The 25,849-nt window shown below is 45.6% G+C and overlaps 1 protein-coding gene across 1 annotated transcript in view; it reads right to left on the reverse strand.

The window, feature by feature from the left end:
• Positions 1–10,555: 10,555 nt before the first annotated feature.
• The window catches only part of CFAP299 (cilia and flagella associated protein 299), a 437,840-nt gene continuing 422,546 nt past the window's right edge, over positions 10,556–25,849 (reverse strand). The window contains exon 6 of the mRNA XM_060247141.1: positions 10,556–10,929. Within this exon, the coding sequence (XP_060103124.1) occupies positions 10,834–10,929 (96 nt within the window). The 3' untranslated portion in view covers positions 10,556–10,833. The remainder of the gene's footprint in view (positions 10,930–25,849) is intronic.

Here is a 25,849-nt window from a genome sequence, read left to right on the forward strand (position 1 = left end):
AGAGCCACAACGAAAACCACAAAAACCCTTGGTGGAGTGGAACTGGATGCTGGTTAATAATTGGTGGGAAACTTTTAGTGGCAATCTAGGTTTGGCTTATGTTCCAATTACTGTCTTTGACATTACGAAGGAATCTTTCCTCCTGCCCAGTTGGATAACAGTACTTGCGGGGGTATTTTTAAAAAAATATTTGTGCCATAAGCTCTGTAGCAGCCTGAATAACCTGACTTACCCCACGCTTGTCAGGAGTTGGATGCTAATCAGTAGCAGCCACAGTTAAGTACTTGGATGGGAGATCACCAGGGCTTTTTTTTTGTAGCAGGAACTCCTTTGCATATTAAGCCACACCCCTCTGATGTAGCCAATCCTCCAAGATCTTACAGGACTCTTAGTACAGGGCCTACTGTAAGCTCCATGAGGATTGCCTACATCAGGGGTGTGTGGCCTAATATGTAAAGGAGCTCCTGCTACAAAGAAAGACCTGGAGACCACCAAGAAAGATTGGGGTCGGTATGCAGAGGAAAGCAAGGGTAATCCACTTCTGCTCATCTCTTGCTTTGAAAACCTCATGAATGCTCACTAATAGAAGTTGGCCGTGACTCAATCACATGTTCTTCAGCTCTGTGGGCAGGGTCAGTGCTAGGGTTTTGGGGGCCCTAGGTGACCTGCCCTCTAGAACCCCCCCCCCCCCCCAATTAAAAAACAGAGAATTGTAGGAGAAATGAAGAAACTTGAAACTATTTACGTTTTTAATTTACAGTTTTTATTTTAAATTTAAATTTTTTTTAAAAAAATTGTGAGATTAAGCAATAAATATTGTGAACGTACTACTTGATCCCTTTAGCTGGAAGTGCCAGAGATAAGACCTTCACATGACCATTTCTACTTGATCCTTTTAGTTGGAGGTGCCAGTGACAAGACCTTGTGCATGCGAGAAAGATGCTCTACCACTGGGCTGTGGCTCCCACCCCATGGCTCTGTTACAGAAGGATGAGTGACAGAATACAACTTCTTCAGCTTTTACAATTGGTTAATTTATCCCTGTCTGCTTTCACGTTTTCCACTTCTGTCACAGACCTGGGGAACGCAAAACTGGCTGGGCAGCGTCTGTGGTTCATGGAGCCTGCTTTCCATTGGGGAAGGCAGGCTCCAAGGAGCACACATGCTGCATGTGGAGAGAGGGGTTCCTGGTGGTGACCCCTAGACCAGGTGGTGCCCTAGGCAGCCACCTACTTGGCCTACTCCCATGCACTGGCCATGTCTGTGGGCCAAAGTCCACTTTACTAGATGCGTGAAGTGTCCAGTTAAGTAGACAGAGCGTGTGCGGAGAGACAGAGTTCAAAAATGAAGAAGACAAAAGATTAAGCAACGCACGAGAGAGGAGCTGGGATACTTTCATACACACCAACACAAGTATTTTACAAAACTCCAATTGGATTCCTATTCTGATTAAAGTCCGCACTCCAAGCCACAACCCCAAACTGGCTCTGAGCTGGTAGGTCACTTCTTATGTCCTTATGTCGTGTCGTCCACATTGCCTGTCCCAGGAAGACAAACAGTGTTGCCCAGAGATGTGTTCTGATCTCATCACCTGTGGTCTACATCTTGCTATGTTACTGGAATTTGCCCTCCTTCTCAGGGGTGAAATTCTAGTAGGAACTTCTTTGCATACTAGGCCACACACCCCTGATGTAGCCAATCCCCCAAGAGTTTACAAAAAAGAGCCTTGTAAGCTTTTGGAGGATTGGCTACCTCAGGGGTGTGTGGCCTAATATGCAAAGGAGCTCCTGCTAGAATTCCACCCCTGCTCCTTCTTCAGTGGGTGTACCTGGGCTCCCCTCTCTGCAGGGCTCTAAAAAGCCCCATCCTTATACTGCGAAATCCCACAACCTCCTTCCGGTTGTACTCCTTATGGGTTTGCGAACGAGAAACTGTTCGGCGTGATTTCTTCAGTGCTTTGCTAACTCCTAACTCCGAGTCTCCCAACCCTCCCCGAGAGAATTTGGCTCGTGGCATCACCTGTCCCCCACCTGCAGGAAGAGACTCATCTTTTCTAGGTGGATACCTTAATTAGAGATTTGGAAGCTGACAAGGGAATGTCTTTTGAGATGTAAACCACGGCTTCCTGGGCTCCAAGCTCAGGTGTGAGACCCTTCACAAGCTAAAAAGAAAAAGATGGGTGGGGCGGGGTGGGGGGGGGGAGGAATCCCTGTACTCTAGCCCATTGTGTAGGTGTCAAACCACAAGGCAGAGGCCATGTGTGTGCTCTTTGAATGAAAAAAAAAAAGACCACATTGAGGGCCAAGGAGTTATTCACGTGTTGGTTTCCCTGGAGGCAGGGCAGGCCTTTCTCAGCGTTCATGCTGTGTTAATTTGAGGAAATGAGTTCTTCCTTTGCTTGTGGCTCCAAATGCCAATAGAGTGTGAGATGGCGTTGTGTAAATGTGGAAGTCAGTAGCGACTATGATAGCTTGAAGTAAGAACAACGCAAGTCTTTCCACCCTCACGGCACGCTAGTTTATTTTTTCAAGTGTCCTGAGATCCCCGGGCCCTTCTGAAAAGGGTATTTTTAGTGTGTCCACCCAACACTAGTAAAAAAGAAATCAAGAAAAAATAAGGTTACTAACTCTCCTGGCTATGCTATTTTTATTATATTTTCAGGTTGCCAACCTCCAGGTGGGGCCCAGAGATCCCCTGGAGTTACAACCAAAGTCTAGACCACGGGTGGCCAAACCTGCTTAACATTAAGAACCACGTAGAATAAATGTCAGATGTTTGAGAGCCGTTAGACATGAATGACAGATATTTGAGAGCCATAAGAGAGGGAGGGAGGGAGGGAGGGAGGGAGAGAGGGAAGGCAGGCAAATAGATGAGTGAGGGAAAGGTGGAAAGAAAGCAACTTTAACTTTAAATGAAATCTCCAAGCCACCAGCTGACTTGGCTTGGAGAAGTGATTTAAAGAGAGAAATGCCTTTTCCAAGTCAGCCAATGGGGCAGTAGGGGCTTCAAGAGCAGAATGATATGTCTGAAAGAGCCACAGTTTGGCCACCCCTGGTCTGGACTATAGAAATCAACTTCCTTGGAGAAAATGGCAGCGTCCAATGATGAGCTGATAGCATCACATGCTATGGAGGGATATTCTGTTGTGAGACAAAAAGGTTTGGGAAGGGAGGGACAGCTTTTGTCATGATCTGTAAGTCCGTGCCTGAAGTGGAACCATGGCCGTTTTGTTTCTAAACCAGGGCGTGGTGACTCCTCTAAGCAAGTGCAACTGAATCCAAGCAAGAAAGAAATGATGTGGGAAGAGGCCAGGCTGTCCCTTGTGGATGGAGTTTTTAGTGATGGCTGTTGTAACGCAGCATTCAGTGCCCCTTGGGTAACCGCCTGATTCTCAAGCCTAGGCTATTTCTTTAAAAGGCAGAATTGGACTAATTTCGCACTAGGGCTTATTCCAGGTAGAGAGCCCTTTTGCTCCTGGCACTTCTCTCTGTTTTCACACAAGCTACTGCGGAGCTGTGAGTCGGTGTGCTGCTTTTCCATGGTAAGCAGAAACTGCTTGTAAGAGGATCTTGCTTGCTGCCGGAAAGCAGCGCGCCAACTCGCAGCTCCGTGGCAGCTTGTGCAAGAACGGAGAGAAGCACTGGGAGTAAAAGGGCTCTCCACCCAGAACAAGCCTAGTGAGAAATCAGTCCTAGTGTTCTTTAAGGCCTTCTTTTATTTGGAGAGGACTATATTTTTGTCCTGGTTGTGGAAAGGTTGATCAAAGCTCTATCTCATCAGAACTCAGAAGCTAAACTGGGTTGCTACTTGGATGGGTGACTACCATGGAAAACTTTGCAGAAGAGGAGGAAGAGAAGACAAAGAGGAAGAGGAGGAGATTGCATTCCTATCCTGCCCTTCACTCAGAATCTCAGAGCATCTTGCAGTCTCCTTCCCTTCCTCTCCCCACAACAGACACCCTGTGAGGTAGGTGGGGCTGAGAGAGCTCTGAGAGAACTTCGACTAACCCAAGGTCATTCCAGCAGCTGCATATGGAGGAGTGGGGAATCAAACCCAGTTCTCTGTATTAGAGTCTACTGCTCTTAACCACTATGGCAAACCACCTCTACTTAGTCACTTGTCTCACAAGGCTCTTGCTGGGGTTGCAAGACATCAGTTCTGACTTGGTGGCACTTCTGTTCACATTCACAACTTTGCCCTGGATTATTTGGAAGTTTGCCCAGGCTAGCCTGATCTCAGGAGCGAAGCAGGGTCACTCCAGGTTCGTATTTGGACAGGAGACCCCCAAGGTAGTCCAGGCCTGCTACACAGGGGCCATGGCAAACCCCCTCTGGTCAACTCATGCCCTGAAAACCCTCTGGGGTTTCCATAAGTCAGCTGCAACTTGAGGGCACTTTCCACACAAAGGAACATATTTTTTAGCTTCTCGCATGGCTTTTTTTTAACCCTATCTGTTTCTATTGAACACTTGGAGTACTATGTTCAGTTTTGGGCACCACATTTTAAGAACGATATAGACAAGCTGGAAAGGGTCCAGAGGAGGGCGACGAAGATGGTGAGGGGTCTGGAGACCAAGTCCTATGAGGAAAGGTTGAAGGTACTGGGCATGTTTAGCCTGGAGAGGAGGCAGCTGAGAGGTGATATGATCACCATCTTCAAGTACTTGAAGGGCTGTCATATAGAGGATGGTGTGGAATTGTCTTCCCCAGAAGGTAGGACCAGAACCAATGGATAGAAATTAAATCAAAAGAGTTTCTGGCGGGGGGCGGGGCGTCGCTTGAACATGGTGGACATGTTTTAAGCAAGCTCTGATCTCTCTCCCTCCATACCTCTAATAAAGACACTATGAATAGCTTCATTCATTCCGAAAAATGAGAAGTGAACGGAAGAACCCCAGATCAGCCAAGAAGACAACTAAAACAGTAGAAAGCTCCCCCCCCCCACTTCTTACAGAAAATCCTCGAGCGATAGCGGCTCTCCACAGAGGGACAAAATGGCGCCCGTTACTGACTCTCCCCGTTCTGATTCCAATGTGGTGAATGACGAGGCCCCTATCACAAAAAAGCCTTATCTGTTTTTAAAGATGAACTTTGCATGTTTTTTATGAACTCGATGACCAACTTACTGCAACCAGTAAATATTAAACTTGATTCCCTTGCGACAGACCTGAAAGAAACTTCTAAGGTGGCTGAAAACACCACAGAGATTTTATACGCTGCACAAGATGAAACCAAGGCCCTTCAAAGCTTTGAAACTAAGGCAACAGAGAGAATTATGGCGTTAGAAAATCGCTGGCGCGAGTGAAATCTGAAAGGGGGATAGAGGAGGGCACAGAAGATAATAGATCAATAACAAAAATTATGATTGAATGGCTTGAGAAGACTGTGAAATTTGAGGGTATTTCTCTAAATACCATTAATAAAGCATACAAAATAGGGTCAAAAGCTCTCATTGGAAAAAACAGACCCAGAGATATCCTCATACACTGAGGATATCCACTGAGCTTAGAGACGCGGTTCTGCAAGAGGCGCGAAAAAATGATTTCAAGTTTAAAGGGAAGAAGGTGCTTGTCCTCACAGATCTATCGCCAGAGACTCTAAAAAAGCATCGATTACTGAAAGTTGTTTCTTCCAAACTCTTTGAGAAGAGAATTAGATTTTGCTGGAGTCTGGTGTCAGATATTCTGGTCTTCAAAAATGGCGCTTTTTCAAGCCTCGTACAGAATCTCAGGAAAAGCTCTACTGGCAGCTCTCAACGTTTCTATTCACAGGAAGACGAAGAAATGCTGCTAGCCGCTACTCAAATGGAAAATTAGTCCAGTTAACTGCTTCTTTGCTTTTGTGCTATACGATGGTTTAAAAGCTGATGCATATGACTTATTAATCTGCTTTCGTTTCGTTCCAGAGGCGTACTTCAAACAAAACTGCAGGATGGAAAGGAACAGTCTTTTTGTCGTTATGGAGACTAAGGGGGTATCTCTGTTGATGAGAATTCCACAAGATATTCATTGGAACTCTTATTTAAAAACAGCCCAATAAATATAAACATTACACCTATGCTTTAAGTTAACATGCTGTGAATAGTTATGAAATAGTTCTTTAAGTTTATAACTGTATTTCATACTCATCATAATGAATGGATTGTTATAAATTATTGCTTAATATGAATTATAATGATACTCTTAGATAAGAAATTTTAAGCATTATTCAATGATTTACTACAGTTTTAACTTTTTATAGGAATTTAGATTTGCTTAATAATTTTGTTCTGCTATAGTATAGGAATTCTAATGGGTGATTTGAGAACATTAAGAGGAAGGTTAAGTAACATATCTAATTAATTAATTAGTATAATTTAGTGACTGGAATGTATCCAACAAAGGTTTTAATGATTAATAAATTCTATTTTTCATAGGCTAAAAGGTTAAGTCAATAATTCCTATTTTTTTTTAAAAAGGCTACTTAATTTTAAATTTTATAGAGTCAAATAGAAAGTATAATATAGATGGTTAGTCAAGTAGTTTTATATCGGTGGGGGGGTAGATAAGGGTGGGGGATAGAGTGAATAAGAGGGGGGTAGGGAAAGGGAGAAAGTATATATATATTTAAAAAGAATTAATTAAAAAGTACCATTATTATTATAAACTAATAATTTTTGATGTAGAACTATTGTATTTTAGGTAGTGTTCATGGATGGCATTAAGAGCCTGATTTTAGTTCTTGTAAGGGAGATAGTGTTGATTTTTTAATATTTACCATTGTGATGTTGATTAATTATAGCTTAGGTTTAAGATAGTGTAATCATATAATAACTGAAAAGTATAACATGATATATTCTAGTTTTTTTTTTCTATACAAATTTTTTACTACATATAGCTATGAAGAGTAATTGTATATAAGACTTTAGAGGGTTTATCAATTATGAGGGATCAATAAGCATATTATTCTCAAAGTTTTTGCGTGTTTTTTAGAATTGTGTGAGAAGTGTAAATATGGTAGATACGCATAGAGTATACTAATGCTAATTTTGGTATATATTTTCTTAAGAGCTCATTATTTGAAAGTCACATGTATTGTAAGTATAACATATTTACAAAACCAAAGCTCTGACATCGTTTGAATAAAAGATATAGTTTTGACAATCAAATATTTATCCTTATTAGGTTCCATGGCAATTATAGGAAATAATAACAGAAAGGGAGAGCTTGATATTAGAAGTTGAATATAATCCAAAAGAAAAGACTAAAAATAAAAATCTTTATATTTCCAAGAGCTATACATAGTAACATACTATTTTATAATGGAGGGAGAAGCTGTTAATGTAACAATACTAAAGAACTTAAAACGGCCCCCATATTTGTGTTATTAGTAATAGTTTGATAGTTAGCTTCAGTTCCTTAATGAGAGTATTTTAATTAATTTTCTCTTAAGCCTCATCTTTCAATAAACCTAAAGCTCATCTTTCAATAAACAACTGTAATTTGCAAACTTGGACTTTGACAAGAGGGACTAGGAAAGGGTGTCCATTGTCACCTATTTTGTTTGCTTTATCGTTAGAACCATTAGCACAAGCTATACATTCTGATTCTCAAATTACTGGAGTAGCAATTGGTTCACCAAAAGTTTCTTATAAGTTGAGTTTATTTGCTGATGATGCTATTTTTTACTATACTAATCCAATGACATCCCTATATAAATTGATGGATTTAATTGAAGAATTTGGGAAGGTAGAAGGATTTACAATAAATTTTAATAAATCTGAAATATATCCTATTTGGTTGTCAGAAAACATGGAACTTGAGATAAAGGGGAGCTTTCCTTTTAAATGGGTATCAACAGCCTTCAGACATCTAGGTATTATGATCCCTTTTATTCAAGGCAAACTTTGAACCTTTGATAAATTCATTAACAGTTAATTTCAAAGACTGGGGGAAGCTATCACTGAATTTACTAGAAAAAATTGAACAAATCAAAGTTTTTATTTTACCAAAATTAATATTTTTATTTCAAAAACCCTCCCTGTGCTAATTAAGTCTGAGATTTTTTAAAAATGGAAATCTATGATTTTAAACTATATTTGGGCAGGGAAGAAACATAGAATTGCTTACTCAGTGCTATCTAAACCTTTAGCCCACGGAGGCCTTGCTCTGCTTGATCTGGAAAAATATTACTTGGCCGCTCAATTAAAATATATTATATTATACTCCACACCTAACATAGAAAAAGACTGGATCCAAATAGTGCAAACATATATAGAACCAGACCTACTTTATGAAACAATCTGGAACCTTCCTAAATCTCGTAATCCCAATATTTACCATAATCCCCTCTTAACACTTGCCTTGAATGTGTGGGACAAATACAAATCTAAACTAGCTCCTCCTCCTTCTCCTGCAACGGTCTTTTTAGGTAGGGTTGGTTTCCTGCTGCTAAAGTTAAGGCTAATTTTCAAAACTGGATGCAAAAAGGAGTTTACAGATTTAAACATTTGAATATAAACAATGTAATGAGAACAAATAAAAATCTAAAATTAAAATTTAAAATTTTTGGATTTATATCCCGCCCTCCACTCCGAAGAGTCTCAAAGCGGCTTACAATCTCCTTTACCTTCCTCCCCCACAACAGACACCCTGTGAGGTGGGTGGGGCTGGAGAGGGCTCTCAAAGCAGCTGCCCTTTCAAGGACAACCTCTGCCAGAGCTATGGCTGACCCAAGGCCATTCCAGCAGGTGCAAGTGGAGGAGTGGGGAATCAAACCCGGTTCTCCCAGATAAGAGTCCGCATACTTAACCACTACACCAAACTGGCTAGAAAGCAAATATCACCTTGTTGCTAATTGGTTGCAATATAGACAGGTACATCACCTATTGCATACCCCAAATATTTTATCACAAATCAATAGACCATTAAATGCCTTTGAAGAGGCACTGACAGACTCAGAACCTAAAATTAAGGGAAAAACAGCAATTATCTACAAAGCGCTCAATCAACATTCATTAAACATAGAAACCTCCCAACAAAAAGCCTGGAATGAAGCTTGTGGCCAACAAATAACAACGGAAAATTGGTCCAATATATGGTCATCAAAACTATATCATACTCCTTTATTGAACCTAAGACTACAAAACTTTAAAATATTTTCTAGATGGTATTTGACACCTGTACAAGTATTTCATGCAAAGAGATTGAACGACGCAAATTGTTGGAGAGGATGTAATATCATGGCCTCATTCATCCATTGCTGGTGGAATTGTCCTTTAATTTTAAATTTTTGGAAACTAATTCTACCAACAATTGAACAAATTATAAAACATAAAATCCCGTTCTCTCCTGAATTGATCCTGCTAAACTTTTGGAAATCTGAAGAAGTGCCAAAACATAAAGCAGAAATTACTTCTTTGCTACTTTTTGGCTGCCAAAATTTTAATAGCCCAACAGTGGAAATCAAACTCTATGCCATCTAAAAGGCAATGGTTTTTAAAAATTTGGGATATTATGACCATGGACAAAATTGCAAGCAATCTGCAACAATCAGACAAAGAAATGGGAAACAAAAATAATTTTATTGAAAAATGGTTCCCTTTCTTTGAATTTATTCAAACTCACCAAAGTGCTTTATGTAAGTTACCAGAGAAATATGTAAATTTTGTATATTATTAAGATTCTTATTAATATGATGTAAACATGGCTGAATGGCAAAAGTTGTAATTATGGTTTGATGTTTAGGTTGTTTGTTTGTATTGTATTATATCTATTTAATAATAAAATTGGTTTAAATTAAAAAAAAAAAGTTTCTGGCTCAACATTAGGAAGAACTTCCTGACCGTTAGAGCGGTTTCTCAGTGGAACAGGCTTCCTCGGGAGGTGGTGGGCTCTCCTTCCTTGGAGATTTTTAAACAGAGGCTAGATGGCCATCTGACTGCAGTGAAGATCCTGTGAATTTAGGGGGAGGGGTTTGTGAGTCTCCTGCATTGTTCAGGGGGTTGGAACAGATGACCCTGGAGGTCCCTTCCAACTCTATGATTCTATGACTTTATACTGTTTGACTTCAATGCTCATTTTAAGCTTGCAAGCCATGTGATAAAGAATGTTAAAACAGGATACATATGCGATAGCAGCCAGGTTTCCACAGATATCTCTTCAGAGTCTGCAGGGAGATGGAAAGGAAGTAGAGCAGCTGAAGCCCAAGCTCTGGGTACCTTTTCACACAGGGAGTGTGTCTCCGTTTGGCCTTCCAACCACAGATGGGCTACATCATCAGAAATTTCACTTCCAGAAGCCCTCTTCTCCTTCTAAGATAGATCCAGGTGGGCAGCCGTGTTGGTCTGAAGCAAGAGAACAAAGTTGGAGTCCAGTAGCACCTTTAAGACCAACCAAGTTTTATAAAGAATGTAAGCTTTTGTATGCATGCATACTTCAGCTTACATTCTGAATAAAACTTGGTTGGTCTTAAAGGTACTACTGGACTCCAACTTTGTCCTCTTCCTTCTAAGGGCCTTTATAAAGTCTTCATGGGAAAGGTACTTTGGTAATTAGAAGTAGACATCCAACACCGAGTTTGCACATACATATACATTTACTTTGCATTTGGAGGCTACAGAACAATTTCAAGCACTTTAATGCACATAAGGAAGGAACAGCAAAAACGTTCTTAATAAATAGCTGCAGGTAAGCGTGTCACGGGATCACGCCACAAAGTAGTCCCCCGTAACACTTCAATGCATGTGTCTATTTGTCTTTGAAATACTAAACTTCTCTTCCCAGCACAATCCCAACCTGCCCATTGAAGTGGTTTTCCCCCCTAATGTATTTGTTCCTCCAGTGAACGATGGTGGTTACAGCTTTCTTCTGAGGACGTGGTCATAGATAACCACTTGCAGGTAGAGGTCTGTTTTGATCGGAGTCCGTGTCGTGTTGTCCCCTGGGAAAACCTGAGGGCAGGAGATCACCAAACAGTGAGTGGGGACAGAAGGAGGGAGGGAGAGAAAAGGGGGGGGGGGGGGAGAGAGAACCATACTTCCATCTCAGTCATTCCAATCAATATGGCACAAGGTTAAGGGCCTCGGCATGACTTCTGGTCCAGGCAATGTAACATGCTCATTTCAATGACTTCCACCTAGAGAGCCTGCTTGGAGCCTGTCTATTGCAGGGGTGTCAAACATGCGGCCTGGGGGCTGAATCAGGCCCCCCCCCCCAAGGACTCCTATCAGGCCTCCCGAGCAACTGGTTGTCATCTGCTTCCTTCTCTCTTCTCTTGCTCCCTTCTGCATAACAGCTTGCTTTGCTCAATTGCACAGGAGCTACAGATCAAAGCCTCTGTTTTCTCCACTGGTTGAGACTCCTCCCCCTCCTGCTCCCCTGAGGAGGGAGAGAAAGAGCCAGAGCTTCCTTTGCCCAGTTGCCTGAATCCCATGGGAGAAATACAAAGAAAGCACCTTTAAGACCAACAAGTGCTAATGTTTTAGGCATATTTTATTTTGTTTTTGTTTTTTTAATCTTGTGTTTGTGTCCTTTAAAAAGTTTATATCTCTGCTATTTAATCTTAAATAGGTACACACATGGCCTGGCCCAACACGACTTGGCCTGACAAAGTCTCATTTATGCCAGATCCAGCCCTCATAACAAATCAGTTCAACACCTCTGGTTTATTGCTTCCAGTGTGCTGCTTTCCATTGTGGAGGCGATCCTCAACTGCAGAGTGTGTTCCTCCAGGGCAAGGGTGGCCAAACTGCACCTTGGGTGCCACATGCGGCTCTTTCACACATTTTGTGCAGCTCTGGAAGCCCCCACTGCCCCGTTGACTGGCTTGGAGAATGCATTTAAAGTTAAAGTTGCTTTCTTTCTACCTCTCCCCATCTATCTGCGGCTCTCAAACACCTGACATCCATGTCTTGTGGCTCTCAAACATCTGATGTGTATTCTACATGGCTCTTTTTGTAGTGGGGGGGGGGCATTTAGTCGTAGGAACTTTGGCTACCACCATGAAGTGGTACAGCCCAGATACAGCCTTGCTTAGTTGGAGCCAAATTCCATATGATGCTGGAGTCCATGAAGGGAACTCCAGATGTATCATTTGCCTCAAAAAGCAGTCTGGGAGGTGGAGGAATGCAGATGGAGGCTGCAGTGTTGGGAAAGGGGATATTTCACGCTTTCTCCTCCAAAACCAGCCTCCTGAATGAAACTCCCTCCCTGCCAACTGCCTTAAGCCACACTAGGGAAAACGAGAGGCACATGGGTAAGTGGTCTTTATTTCCCCACCACCACCATAAGGGTTTAAAGCAGCCCAGGAAGGCCATTTCTTGTTGGGGGAAATGAAATGGTTGTAGTGGGGCTTTTTTTGGTGTGTGTAGAAAAAGCCCATCAGGAACTCATTTGCATATTAGGCCATACCCCCTGACACCAAGCCAGCCTGAACACCATTCCTGTGCCTTCCTCTTTTTCTTTTTTTTGCCCATTCTTCTCTCTGAATCAGGGACTCAGAGCAGCTTACCATCTCCTATACCTTCTCCCCCCACAACAGACACCCTGTGAGGTGGGTGGGGCTGAGAGGGCTCTCACAGCAGTTGCCCTTTCAAGGACAACTTCTACTAGAGCTATGGCTGACCCAAGGCAGGTGCAAGTGGAGGAGTGGCGAATCCAACCCGGTTCTCCCAGATAACAGTCCTCACACTTAACTACACCAAACTGGCTCTCCAGAGGTGTCATGGGGAAAGAAAAAAGTGTACACATTTTCTAGCAAAGTGCCCTTGTTGAGCAAGCAGGACTAGCCTCCCGCTGCTGACAAACCCAGGTGGCTTGTTAAATGAACATCGGGTGGGGTATGATGCCTCTTCTGCAGCAGCAGTCTGTAGATCATTCTCAGTCTGGTGTAGTGGTTAAGTGCGCGGACTCTTATCTGGGAGAACCGGGTTTGATTCCCCACTCTTCCACTTGCAGCTGCTGGAATGGCCTTGGGTCAACCATAGCTCTCTTGCAAGAGTTGTCCTTGAAAGGGCAGCTTCTGTCAGAGCTATCTCGGTCCCACCCACCTCACAGGGTGCCTGTTGTGAGGGGAGAAGATATAGGGGATTGTGGGCCTCTCTCAGTCTCTGATTCAGAGAGAAGGGCAGGGTATAAATCTGCAGTCTTCTTCTTCCGCTCCACGCTGCTACAGGCATGCCGCTGACATTCATGACACCATGAGTCCTGCTGTGCAGGATGCACAGGTTCTGAACAGCCCAAGCCTGTTCTGCGCTTGATTGGGTTTTCCCGATGGGTTACAAGTATATATTTCACCCGGCGAGAGGGTATCTGCTTATTTGTTGCAGATGTTCCCCAGCTGCAGGAAGTTAAAGCACTGACCCACATTCGATGCAACCAAATACATTTTTAGGCATGCATTTTTAAATGCCTCGCAAACCAACACACTCATTTCAAAACATATATAATTTGATATTTGGGACGGTTGCTATTCATATGCGACCATCTTTCGCGGGAAGCACTTCAAAGAAACCCTCAGCCAAGAGCTGTTCCATGCAAAACTCAAACAAATTACTGCCCGGCTTACTCTGTGTTGGTTTCAAGAGGAACCAAAGCAAGGGCGTGTTTGCCTTATTCAATCTATAGTCCAAGGACTTCAGATTTAAAGCTTTTTAGGGAGCAATCAAGAACAGATGGACACTCCGACAGCTACAGAGGAACGTCCTTTGTGCAGAAATGGACAAGTCCCCCATCCTTCTAGTTAGATAGCACAGGGGTGTCAAACTCATTTTTATGAGGGCCGGATCTGACATAAATGAGACTTTGTTGGGCCGGGTCATGTCGAGTTGGGCTGAGCCATGTTGGGTCGGGCCATGTGTGTATTTAAGATTAGGTAGCTAAGAGCTCCGTGGCGCAGAGTGGTAAAGCTGCAGTACTGCAGTTGAAGCCCTCTGCTCACGACCTGAGTTCGATCCCAGCGAATGCTGGTTCAGGTAGCCGGCTCAAGGTTGACTCAGTCTTCCATCCTTCTGAGGTTGGTAAAATGAGTACCCAGCTTGCTGGGGGGAAAGTGTAGTGTAGATGACTGGGGAAGGCAATGGCAAACCGTAAAACGTTGGGAAAGCAACATCACCCCAGAGTCGAAAATGACTGGTGCTTGCACAGGGGACTATCTTTACTTTTTTTTTTTTTTTTTTAGCAGAGAGATAAATTTTATAAAGAACACAGACAAACACAAATATATATATTTTTAAAAACTTAAAAACATGCTTAAAAAGTTGGCACTCATTGGTCTTAAAGATGCTTTCTTTGTATTTCTCCCATGGGATCCAGGGAACTAGACAAAGGAAGCTGTGGCGCTTTCCTTCCTTCCCTAGGGGACTGGAGGGGGAGGAGCCTCAGCCAATAGAAGGAAGAGAGGCTTGGCTCAGTAGCTCTGCTGTGCAACTGAGAGAGCCTGGCAAAGCAAACTATTCCTCCCCCCTTCCTCCCCAAGGGAGGAGCCTCAGACAATGGAGAAAATAGAGGTTTTGCTCTGTAGCTCCTCTGGAGTTGAGCATCCTTGCAAAACAAACTTATGCAGAAGGAAGCAAGAGAGAGGGAGAAGGAAGCAGATGACAGCCAGTTGCTTGGGGACCTGAGAGGAGCCTGATTTGGTCCCCGAACTGCATGTTTGACACCCCTGAGATAGCACATTTGCAATTGATAAACAGTAGAAAAGAGCAAGAGTCCAGTCACTCTCTAAAGACTACCAACTTTTGTGGCAGAGTATGAGCTTGTGCGAGTCACTGTGGCGCCTCAGTTAAGTCATCTTAGCTTTGAGGGAGAGTTCAGGCTTGATTTGATCTAGAATCCGCTATTTGTCTTTTTGATGGTCTACAGTATCTGTAAAGTTCTCCTCAAACATAACTAGTGGAGGGGACAGTGGCTCAGGGGTAGAGCATCTGCTTGGTAAGCAGAAGATCCCAGGTTCAATCCCCAGCATCTCCCAACTAAAAAGGGTTCAGGCAAGCAGGCATGGAAAACCTCAGCGGGAGACCCTGGAGAGCTGCTGCCAGTCTGAGTAGACAATATTGACTTTGATGGACCGAGGGTTTGATTCAGTATAAGGCAGCTTCATATGTTAACATTAGAAATGAATCAACTTTCTTCCTGTCAGTCTTCTTCCCCATAACCTACTGCCAGACCCTTTAACTGGAGATGCCGGGGATTGAAAAACAGGTTGCTTACCTGTAACTGATGATCTTTGAGCAGTCATCTGTGCATTCACACCCATGGAATGAAGTGCCACCACCGATCCCCGATCGGTAACTACAAAGCCCAGGATTTTTCGCATCTCGACCCAGTGGGCATGCGCGACAGCCCCAGTGCGCATGCTCACCGAGCGGACGCGGAGATTCCGCCAGTTCCGCCGCCTGCGAACCTAACATGACAGGCAGCAGTGGGGAAGAAGGGCAGGTGGTGTGAATGCACAGATGACCACTCGAAGATCATCAGTTACAGGTAAGCAACCTGTTCTTCTTCATGGTCTCAGTGCTTCACACCCATGGGAGATTAGCAAGCTAGGCTTACCTGGAGGAGGGAGCTGGCGGTTCAGGCAGAAGTAGCGGCTTGCAGGACCAGGTTATCCAGCTGTGCTCATTGGCACCTCCTGATGTGTAGGGCATAATGTCACATGAAGACATGAGGGGATGCCCAGGTTGCTGCAGAGCAAATATCCATCAGTGACGCACCCTGAAGGAAAGCCGTGGACGTGGCCATAGCCCTCGTAGAATGAGCACGAATTGGACCCGGCAGGGGTCCTTTTGCTAGCAAATAACAAAGTCTTATAGTCTCTGTGATCCACTTCGAGAGTTGTTGGGCAGAGACTTTCAACCCAAATCTAGGGGCCGCATAAGACGTTAACAAATTAGGGTCTTTTCTATAAGTTTTGGTGTGATGCAGGAAAAACAGTAAAGCCCTCTTGGTGTCCAAGGAATGAAGACACCTCTCCTCGTCCAAAGAAGGAGAAGGATAAAAGGTTGGCAACAGAACCTCCAGATTGAGGTGAAAGCTAGACACCACCTTTGGGAGGAAGGAGATATCCAGGGTCAAGGAAACTCCCTCATCGTGGAAAGCAATGTACGGAGAATCACAACGCAAGGCCACCAGTTCTCCCACCCTTCTGGCAGTTGTGATTGCCATCAGAAAGGCCTTCTTCCAAGATAAAAGATGTATAGGGCAGGTAGCTAAAGGTTCAAAGGGCCTCTTTGACAGTCTGTCCAAGACCAGAGGGAGGTCACCGTTTTTAGAGGTCGATTTCGAAGAAACCAATCTCTGGGTGAGGTCAATCTCCTGATCAGGACCGGAGAGAGAAACAGGCTGTGTGCCCGTCAGACCCGAGGGGCTTGTCGATCAAGCCGGAGAGGCAAGGATTTTCTTTGGGAGTGACCCTGAAATGATTGCCAGGTCCTTCGGTGGCAGAGAAGGGGTATGCCGGTTTTAGCGCTGCTTCTTCTTCTTGTGCTTCTTTGATTCGGATGTAGAAGCATCACAATCCCCTCTGGCATTCTTGGCCGGTGTTGAGGGTTCAGAGTGGGATGCCGAGTATGTGCGCTTGCAGGGGGGGGGGGGGGTGTTGGCTTCCGACAGCTGCTGAGTCAGCTGGCTCGCGACTGAGAGCGATGTCGATGCTGACGCCGCCATCGATGAGCCGGTTGAAGTCACACATGATGCTGAAACCTGGAGCGCAAGAGCCTACTTCAAAAATGCCACCGAGAGTCTAGCAGCCTGGTTTTTTCTCGTCTGCTTCGAGAATTGCAGGCAATGGTGACATGAGTCTACGTGGTGACTTTGTTCCAGACACAGTAGGCAGAGAGAGTGTCTGTCGGGGGGGGGGATCTTACTCCCACAACTGCGACACTGCTTGAAAACCCCCCAACGCTTTTCCATAGACGGGGGGGGGGGAGCGCCCAAAAGGCAACAAGCAACTAGTAAGTCCTAAATACTTTTTTTTTTTTTAGAATAACAACAAGGAAGAATGAAAACAAAGAACCCAGAGAAAGGTAGGTAATTACCGACTGGAGCAGAGCGATCACGGACATGACTAACTGACATGGCGGTAAGAAAGAAGCTGGCAGGATCTCCACATCCGCTCGGTGAGCATGCACACTGGGGCTGTTGCGCATGCCCACTGGGTTGGGATGCGAAAAATCCCGGGCTTTGTAGTTACCTATCGGGGATCGGTGCTGGCGCTTCATTCCATGGGTGTGAAGCACAGAGACCATGAAGAAGATCCTGTGATATGCTGCCACTGAATCCTGTTGCTCATTTTGACTTATGCAGGACTGTAGAAATTTCCTCCTACTGGAGAAAGCCTCACAGGTTCTGCTAGTCTCTGCAGCTTGTTTTCTCCTAGGTTAATGCTGGCTCGCACGACTGTGTCGCATGTGGGAACTGCTGGGAAATGAAACCCTTGCAAGTGTTGGCTTTGTGTGGCCTGACACTTGTGGCCAAGTGGGGGCCTCATTATTTTTGCTTGCGATTCCAGAAAAGCAGACCTGAGAAGGGGCCATGGCTCAGTGGCAGAGCATCTCTTTGGCATGCACAAGGAACTGGTTCAGTCCGTGGCATCTCCAGTTCAAAGCATTAGATAGAAGATTAAGTGAAAGATCTCTCTGCCTGAGACCCTGGAGAGTTGCTGCCAGCCTGAGTAGACAATACTGGCCTTCAGGAGTGGAATTCTAGCAGGAGCTCCTTTGCATATTAGGCCACACACCCCTGATGTAACCAATCCTCCAAGAGCTTATAAAAAAGAGCCTTGTAAGCTCGGAGGATTGGCTACATCAGGGGTGTGTGGCCTAATGTGCAAAGGAGCTCCTGCTAGAATTCCACCCCTGCTGACCTTGTTGGACCAAGGGTCTGCTTCAGTATAAGAGAACGTCATGTGTTCAAATGCTGGCCTCCACTGAGCTATGGCGCCTCCACAGTTCTGCCTCTCTGGAGGTGGCAAGCAAAAATAATCGGACTTACACATGGCAGAGCATGAGGACCAACTCTGGTGCCTAAATGTTCACAGCAATGGGGCCAGCTGTGCATGCCCAGGGAAAGTACTGCAGAGCCTGGGTGCCACCACAAATAAGGCTCTCCTTCAACTCACATCAATCCTCAGCACCTCCTGCTAAAAGGATCAGGTGGTAAGTGATGTGAAAGACCTCTGCCTGAGACCCTGGAGAGTCGCTGCCATATGAGTAGAAAAGACTGACTTTGATGAACCAGTTGTCTGATCCAGTCGAAGGCAGTGTCATCTATGTGCACATAAGATCTTAACAGGTGAGCAGGACCACAAGAACATAAGAGAAGCCATGTTGTATCAGGCCAATGGCCCATCTAGTCGAACACTCTGACCAATTTCCCAATCACCCTTCGCAGCTCTGACGTTCCTCTTTTCAGCGTGGCATCCTTCCCCCTTTCTCACTATCTGTCCCAGGGCTTCAGCAAAGATTGGTGTTTTTGCATAGCAAAGAGAAACTGGTTTTTAGCGGTTTCTCTTTGCCACACAAAAAAGGCAGCTCAAGCTGAAGCCAAATTCCATATGATGCTGGAGTCCATGAAGGGAACTCCAGATGTATCATTTGCCTCAAAAAGCAGTCTGGGAGGTGGAGGAATGCAGATGGAGGCTGCAGTGTTGGGAAAGGGGATATTTCACGCTTTCTCCTCCAAAACCAGCCTCCTGAATGAAACTCCCTCCCTGCCAACTGCCTTAAGCCACACTAGGGAAAACGAGAGGCACATGGGTAAGTGGTCTTTATTTCCCCACCACCACCATAAGGGTTTAAAGCAGCCCAGGAAGGCCATTTCTTGTTGGGGGAAATGAAATGGTTGTAGTGGGGCTTTTTTTGGTGTGTGTAGAAAAAGCCCATCAGGAACTCATTTGCATATTAGGCCATACCCCCTGACACCAAGCCAGCCTGAACACCATTCCTGTGCCTTCCTCTTTTTCTTTTTTTTGCCCATTCTTCTCTCTGAATCAGGGACTCAGAGCAGCTTACCATCTCCTATACCTTCTCCCCCCACAACAGACACCCTGTGAGGTGGGTGGGGCTGAGAGGGCTCTCACAGCAGTTGCCCTTTCAAGGACAACTTCTACTAGAGCTATGGCTGACCCAAGGCAGGTGCAAGTGGAGGAGTGGCGAATCCAACCCGGTTCTCCCAGATAACAGTCCTCACACTTAACTACACCAAACTGGCTCTCCAGAGGTGTCATGGGGAAAGAAAAAAGTGTACACATTTTCTAGCAAAGTGCCCTTGTTGAGCAAGCAGGACTAGCCTCCCGCTGCTGACAAACCCAGGTGGCTTGTTAAATGAACATCGGGTGGGGTATGATGCCTCTTCTGCAGCAGCAGTCTGTAGATCATTCTCAGTCTGGTGTAGTGGTTAAGTGCGCGGACTCTTATCTGGGAGAACCGGGTTTGATTCCCCACTCTTCCACTTGCAGCTGCTGGAATGGCCTTGGGTCAACCATAGCTCTCTTGCAAGAGTTGTCCTTGAAAGGGCAGCTTCTGTCAGAGCTATCTCGGTCCCACCCACCTCACAGGGTGCCTGTTGTGAGGGGAGAAGATATAGGGGATTGTGGGCCTCTCTCAGTCTCTGATTCAGAGAGAAGGGCAGGGTATAAATCTGCAGTCTTCTTCTTCCGCTCCACGCTGCTACAGGCATGCCGCTGACATTCATGACACCATGAGTCCTGCTGTGCAGGATGCACAGGTTCTGAACAGCCCAAGCCTGTTCTGCGCTTGATTGGGTTTTCCCGATGGGTTACAAGTATATATTTCACCCGGCGAGAGGGTATCTGCTTATTTGTTGCAGATGTTCCCCAGCTGCAGGAAGTTAAAGCACTGACCCACATTCGATGCAACCAAATACATTTTTAGGCATGCATTTTTAAATGCCTCGCAAACCAACACACTCATTTCAAAACATATATAATTTGATATTTGGGACGGTTGCTATTCATATGCGACCATCTTTCGCGGGAAGCACTTCAAAGAAACCCTCAGCCAAGAGCTGTTCCATGCAAAACTCAAACAAATTACTGCCCGGCTTACTCTGTGTTGGTTTCAAGAGGAACCAAAGCAAGGGCGTGTTTGCCTTATTCAATCTATAGTCCAAGGACTTCAGATTTAAAGCTTTTTAGGGAGCAATCAAGAACAGATGGACACTCCGACAGCTACAGAGGAACGTCCTTTGTGCAGAAATGGACAAGTCCCCCATCCTTCTAGTTAGATAGCACAGGGGTGTCAAACTCATTTTTATGAGGGCCGGATCTGACATAAATGAGACTTTGTTGGGCCGGGTCATGTCGAGTTGGGCTGAGCCATGTTGGGTCGGGCCATGTGTGTATTTAAGATTAGGTAGCTAAGAGCTCCGTGGCGCAGAGTGGTAAAGCTGCAGTACTGCAGTTGAAGCCCTCTGCTCACGACCTGAGTTCGATCCCAGCGAATGCTGGTTCAGGTAGCCGGCTCAAGGTTGACTCAGTCTTCCATCCTTCTGAGGTTGGTAAAATGAGTACCCAGCTTGCTGGGGGGAAAGTGTAGTGTAGATGACTGGGGAAGGCAATGGCAAACCGTAAAACGTTGGGAAAGCAACATCACCCCAGAGTCGAAAATGACTGGTGCTTGCACAGGGGACTATCTTTACTTTTTTTTTTTTTTTTTTTAGCAGAGAGATAAATTTTATAAAGAACACAGACAAACACAAATATATATATTTTTAAAAACTTAAAAACATGCTTAAAAAGTTGGCACTCATTGGTCTTAAAGATGCTTTCTTTGTATTTCTCCCATGGGATCCAGGGAACTAGACAAAGGAAGCTGTGGCGCTTTCCTTCCTTCCCTAGGGGACTGGAGGGGGAGGAGCCTCAGCCAATAGAAGGAAGAGAGGCTTGGCTCAGTAGCTCTGCTGTGCAACTGAGAGAGCCTGGCAAAGCAAACTATTCCTCCCCCCTTCCTCCCCAAGGGAGGAGCCTCAGACAATGGAGAAAATAGAGGTTTTGCTCTGTAGCTCCTCTGGAGTTGAGCATCCTTGCAAAACAAACTTATGCAGAAGGAAGCAAGAGAGAGGGAGAAGGAAGCAGATGACAGCCAGTTGCTTGGGGACCTGAGAGGAGCCTGATTTGGTCCCCGAACTGCATGTTTGACACCCCTGAGATAGCACATTTGCAATTGATAAACAGTAGAAAAGAGCAAGAGTCCAGTCACTCTCTAAAGACTACCAACTTTTGTGGCAGAGTATGAGCTTGTGCGAGTCACTGTGGCGCCTCAGTTAAGTCATCTTAGCTTTGAGGGAGAGTTCAGGCTTGATTTGATCTAGAATCCGCTATTTGTCTTTTTGATGGTCTACAGTATCTGTAAAGTTCTCCTCAAACATAACTAGTGGAGGGGACAGTGGCTCAGGGGTAGAGCATCTGCTTGGTAAGCAGAAGATCCCAGGTTCAATCCCCAGCATCTCCCAACTAAAAAGGGTTCAGGCAAGCAGGCATGGAAAACCTCAGCGGGAGACCCTGGAGAGCTGCTGCCAGTCTGAGTAGACAATATTGACTTTGATGGACCGAGGGTTTGATTCAGTATAAGGCAGCTTCATATGTTAACATTAGAAATGAATCAACTTTCTTCCTGTCAGTCTTCTTCCCCATAACCTACTGCCAGACCCTTTAACTGGAGATGCCGGGGATTGAAAAACAGGTTGCTTACCTGTAACTGATGATCTTTGAGCAGTCATCTGTGCATTCACACCCATGGAATGAAGTGCCACCACCGATCCCCGATCGGTAACTACAAAGCCCAGGATTTTTCGCATCTCGACCCAGTGGGCATGCGCGACAGCCCCAGTGCGCATGCTCACCGAGCGGACGCGGAGATTCCGCCAGTTCCGCCGCCTGCGAACCTAACATGACAGGCAGCAGTGGGGAAGAAGGGCAGGTGGTGTGAATGCACAGATGACCACTCGAAGATCATCAGTTACAGGTAAGCAACCTGTTCTTCTTCATGGTCTCAGTGCTTCACACCCATGGGAGATTAGCAAGCTAGGCTTACCTGGAGGAGGGAGCTGGCGGTTCAGGCAGAAGTAGCGGCTTGCAGGACCAGGTTATCCAGCTGTGCTCATTGGCACCTCCTGATGTGTAGGGCATAATGTCACATGAAGACATGAGGGGATGCCCAGGTTGCTGCAGAGCAAATATCCATCAGTGACGCACCCTGAAGGAAAGCCGTGGACGTGGCCATAGCCCTCGTAGAATGAGCACGAATTGGACCCGGCAGGGGTCCTTTTGCTAGCAAATAACAAAGTCTTATAGTCTCTGTGATCCACTTCGAGAGTTGTTGGGCAGAGACTTTCAACCCAAATCTAGGGGCCGCATAAGACGTTAACAAATTAGGGTCTTTTCTATAAGTTTTGGTGTGATGCAGGAAAAACAGTAAAGCCCTCTTGGTGTCCAAGGAATGAAGACACCTCTCCTCGTCCAAAGAAGGAGAAGGATAAAAGGTTGGCAACAGAACCTCCAGATTGAGGTGAAAGCTAGACACCACCTTTGGGAGGAAGGAGATATCCAGGGTCAAGGAAACTCCCTCATCGTGGAAAGCAATGTACGGAGAATCACAACGCAAGGCCACCAGTTCTCCCACCCTTCTGGCAGTTGTGATTGCCATCAGAAAGGCCTTCTTCCAAGATAAAAGATGTATAGGGCAGGTAGCTAAAGGTTCAAAGGGCCTCTTTGACAGTCTGTCCAAGACCAGAGGGAGGTCACCGTTTTTAGAGGTCGATTTCGAAGAAACCAATCTCTGGGTGAGGTCAATCTCCTGATCAGGACCGGAGAGAGAAACAGGCTGTGTGCCCGTCAGACCCGAGGGGCTTGTCGATCAAGCCGGAGAGGCAAGGATTTTCTTTGGGAGTGACCCTGAAATGATTGCCAGGTCCTTCGGTGGCAGAGAAGGGGTATGCCGGTTTTAGCGCTGCTTCTTCTTCTTGTGCTTCTTTGATTCGGATGTAGAAGCATCACAATCCCCTCTGGCATTCTTGGCCGGTGTTGAGGGTTCAGAGTGGGATGCCGAGTATGTGCGCTTGCAGGGGGGGGGGGGGTGTTGGCTTCCGACAGCTGCTGAGTCAGCTGGCTCGCGACTGAGAGCGATGTCGATGCTGACGCCGCCATCGATGAGCCGGTTGAAGTCACACATGATGCTGAAACCTGGAGCGCAAGAGCCTACTTCAAAAATGCCACCGAGAGTCTAGCAGCCTGGTTTTTTCTCGTCTGCTTCGAGAATTGCAGGCAATGGTGACATGAGTCTACGTGGTGACTTTGTTCCAGACACAGTAGGCAGAGAGAGTGTCTGTCGGGGGGGGGGATCTTACTCCCACAACTGCGACACTGCTTGAAAACCCCCCAACGCTTTTCCATAGACGGGGGGGGGGGAGCGCCCAAAAGGCAACAAGCAACTAGTAAGTCCTAAATACTTTTTTTTTTTTTAGAATAACAACAAGGAAGAATGAAAACAAAGAACCCAGAGAAAGGTAGGTAATTACCGACTGGAGCAGAGCGATCACGGACATGACTAACTGACATGGCGGTAAGAAAGAAGCTGGCAGGATCTCCACATCCGCTCGGTGAGCATGCACACTGGGGCTGTTGCGCATGCCCACTGGGTTGGGATGCGAAAAATCCCGGGCTTTGTAGTTACCTATCGGGGATCGGTGCTGGCGCTTCATTCCATGGGTGTGAAGCACAGAGACCATGAAGAAGATCCTGTGATATGCTGCCACTGAATCCTGTTGCTCATTTTGACTTATGCAGGACTGTAGAAATTTCCTCCTACTGGAGAAAGCCTCACAGGTTCTGCTAGTCTCTGCAGCTTGTTTTCTCCTAGGTTAATGCTGGCTCGCACGACTGTGTCGCATGTGGGAACTGCTGGGAAATGAAACCCTTGCAAGTGTTGGCTTTGTGTGGCCTGACACTTGTGGCCAAGTGGGGGCCTCATTATTTTTGCTTGCGATTCCAGAAAAGCAGACCTGAGAAGGGGCCATGGCTCAGTGGCAGAGCATCTCTTTGGCATGCACAAGGAACTGGTTCAGTCCGTGGCATCTCCAGTTCAAAGCATTAGATAGAAGATTAAGTGAAAGATCTCTCTGCCTGAGACCCTGGAGAGTTGCTGCCAGCCTGAGTAGACAATACTGGCCTTCAGGAGTGGAATTCTAGCAGGAGCTCCTTTGCATATTAGGCCACACACCCCTGATGTAACCAATCCTCCAAGAGCTTATAAAAAAGAGCCTTGTAAGCTCGGAGGATTGGCTACATCAGGGGTGTGTGGCCTAATGTGCAAAGGAGCTCCTGCTAGAATTCCACCCCTGCTGACCTTGTTGGACCAAGGGTCTGCTTCAGTATAAGAGAACGTCATGTGTTCAAATGCTGGCCTCCACTGAGCTATGGCGCCTCCACAGTTCTGCCTCTCTGGAGGTGGCAAGCAAAAATAATCGGACTTACACATGGCAGAGCATGAGGACCAACTCTGGTGCCTAAATGTTCACAGCAATGGGGCCAGCTGTGCATGCCCAGGGAAAGTACTGCAGAGCCTGGGTGCCACCACAAATAAGGCTCTCCTTCAACTCACATCAATCCTCAGCACCTCCTGCTAAAAGGATCAGGTGGTAAGTGATGTGAAAGACCTCTGCCTGAGACCCTGGAGAGTCGCTGCCATATGAGTAGAAAAGACTGACTTTGATGAACCAGTTGTCTGATCCAGTCGAAGGCAGTGTCATCTATGTGCACATAAGATCTTAACAGGTGAGCAGGACCACAAGAACATAAGAGAAGCCATGTTGTATCAGGCCAATGGCCCATCTAGTCGAACACTCTGACCAATTTCCCAATCACCCTTCGCAGCTCTGACGTTCCTCTTTTCAGCGTGGCATCCTTCCCCCTTTCTCACTATCTGTCCCAGGGCTTCAGCAAAGATTGGTGTTTTTGCATAGCAAAGAGAAACTGGTTTTTAGCGGTTTCTCTTTGCCACACAAAAAAGGCAGCTCAAGCTGAAGCCCCGGGGCAGATAGTGGGAAATGGGAAGGATGCCGCGCTGAAAATAGGAACGTCAGAGCGGCATAGGGTGAGTGCGAAATCGGTCTCTGTGTCACACAGTGGCCAAAAAACCCAGGTGCCATCAGGAGGTCCACCAACGGGGCCAGGACACTAGAAGCCCTCCCACTGTGCCCCCTCAACCAAGCAGCAAGAATACAGAGCATCACTGCCCCAGACAGAGCGTAGAAGAAGAGCTGGGGAAAATACAGTGGAGGGCAACCAAGATGATTAGGGGGTTGGAGCACCTTCCGTATGAGGAATGGCTGAAGAGCCTGGGACTTTTCAGTTTAGACAAGAAACAGCTAAGGTGGGGGTGGGGATGATAGAAGTGGTTTTTTTAAATGTAACTTTTATTTCAATTTCAGAGTAACATCAAAATATAGCATCGTGACATATTATACTAATATGACAACATTCTAAGGTAGTCTTATACTTGTGACTAAAGTCATATATCTTGTCCTTTGTTCCGGAGCTATTACATAAAAAGAAAGCTAAAAGTATGTCATCTGTCTTTATATCAGCTTATGTGGGAAGATATCATGTTCTGTCAGGTAACTAATTATAGGAAACCAGAGAGCAATAAAGCGAGATTCATAATTGTCTGTTGGTGATAATTGGAATTGGACAGATCTTTTGTTCATTATGAAATATCGCCATAATTGATGTTGCCGGGCCAATATAGTCGGTGGGGCTTTGTTTATCCACTTTGCTGTCAGCGTTGTACATGCTGCGGCTATTAAAACGTGAATCCTTTCTGTATTTTGTTTGGTTTTCTGTAGGGTCTGACCATT

This window comes from Heteronotia binoei, chromosome 9 (genome assembly GCF_032191835.1).
Source record: "Heteronotia binoei isolate CCM8104 ecotype False Entrance Well chromosome 9, APGP_CSIRO_Hbin_v1, whole genome shotgun sequence".
Classification (NCBI taxonomy): Eukaryota; Metazoa; Chordata; class Lepidosauria; order Squamata; family Gekkonidae; genus Heteronotia; species Heteronotia binoei.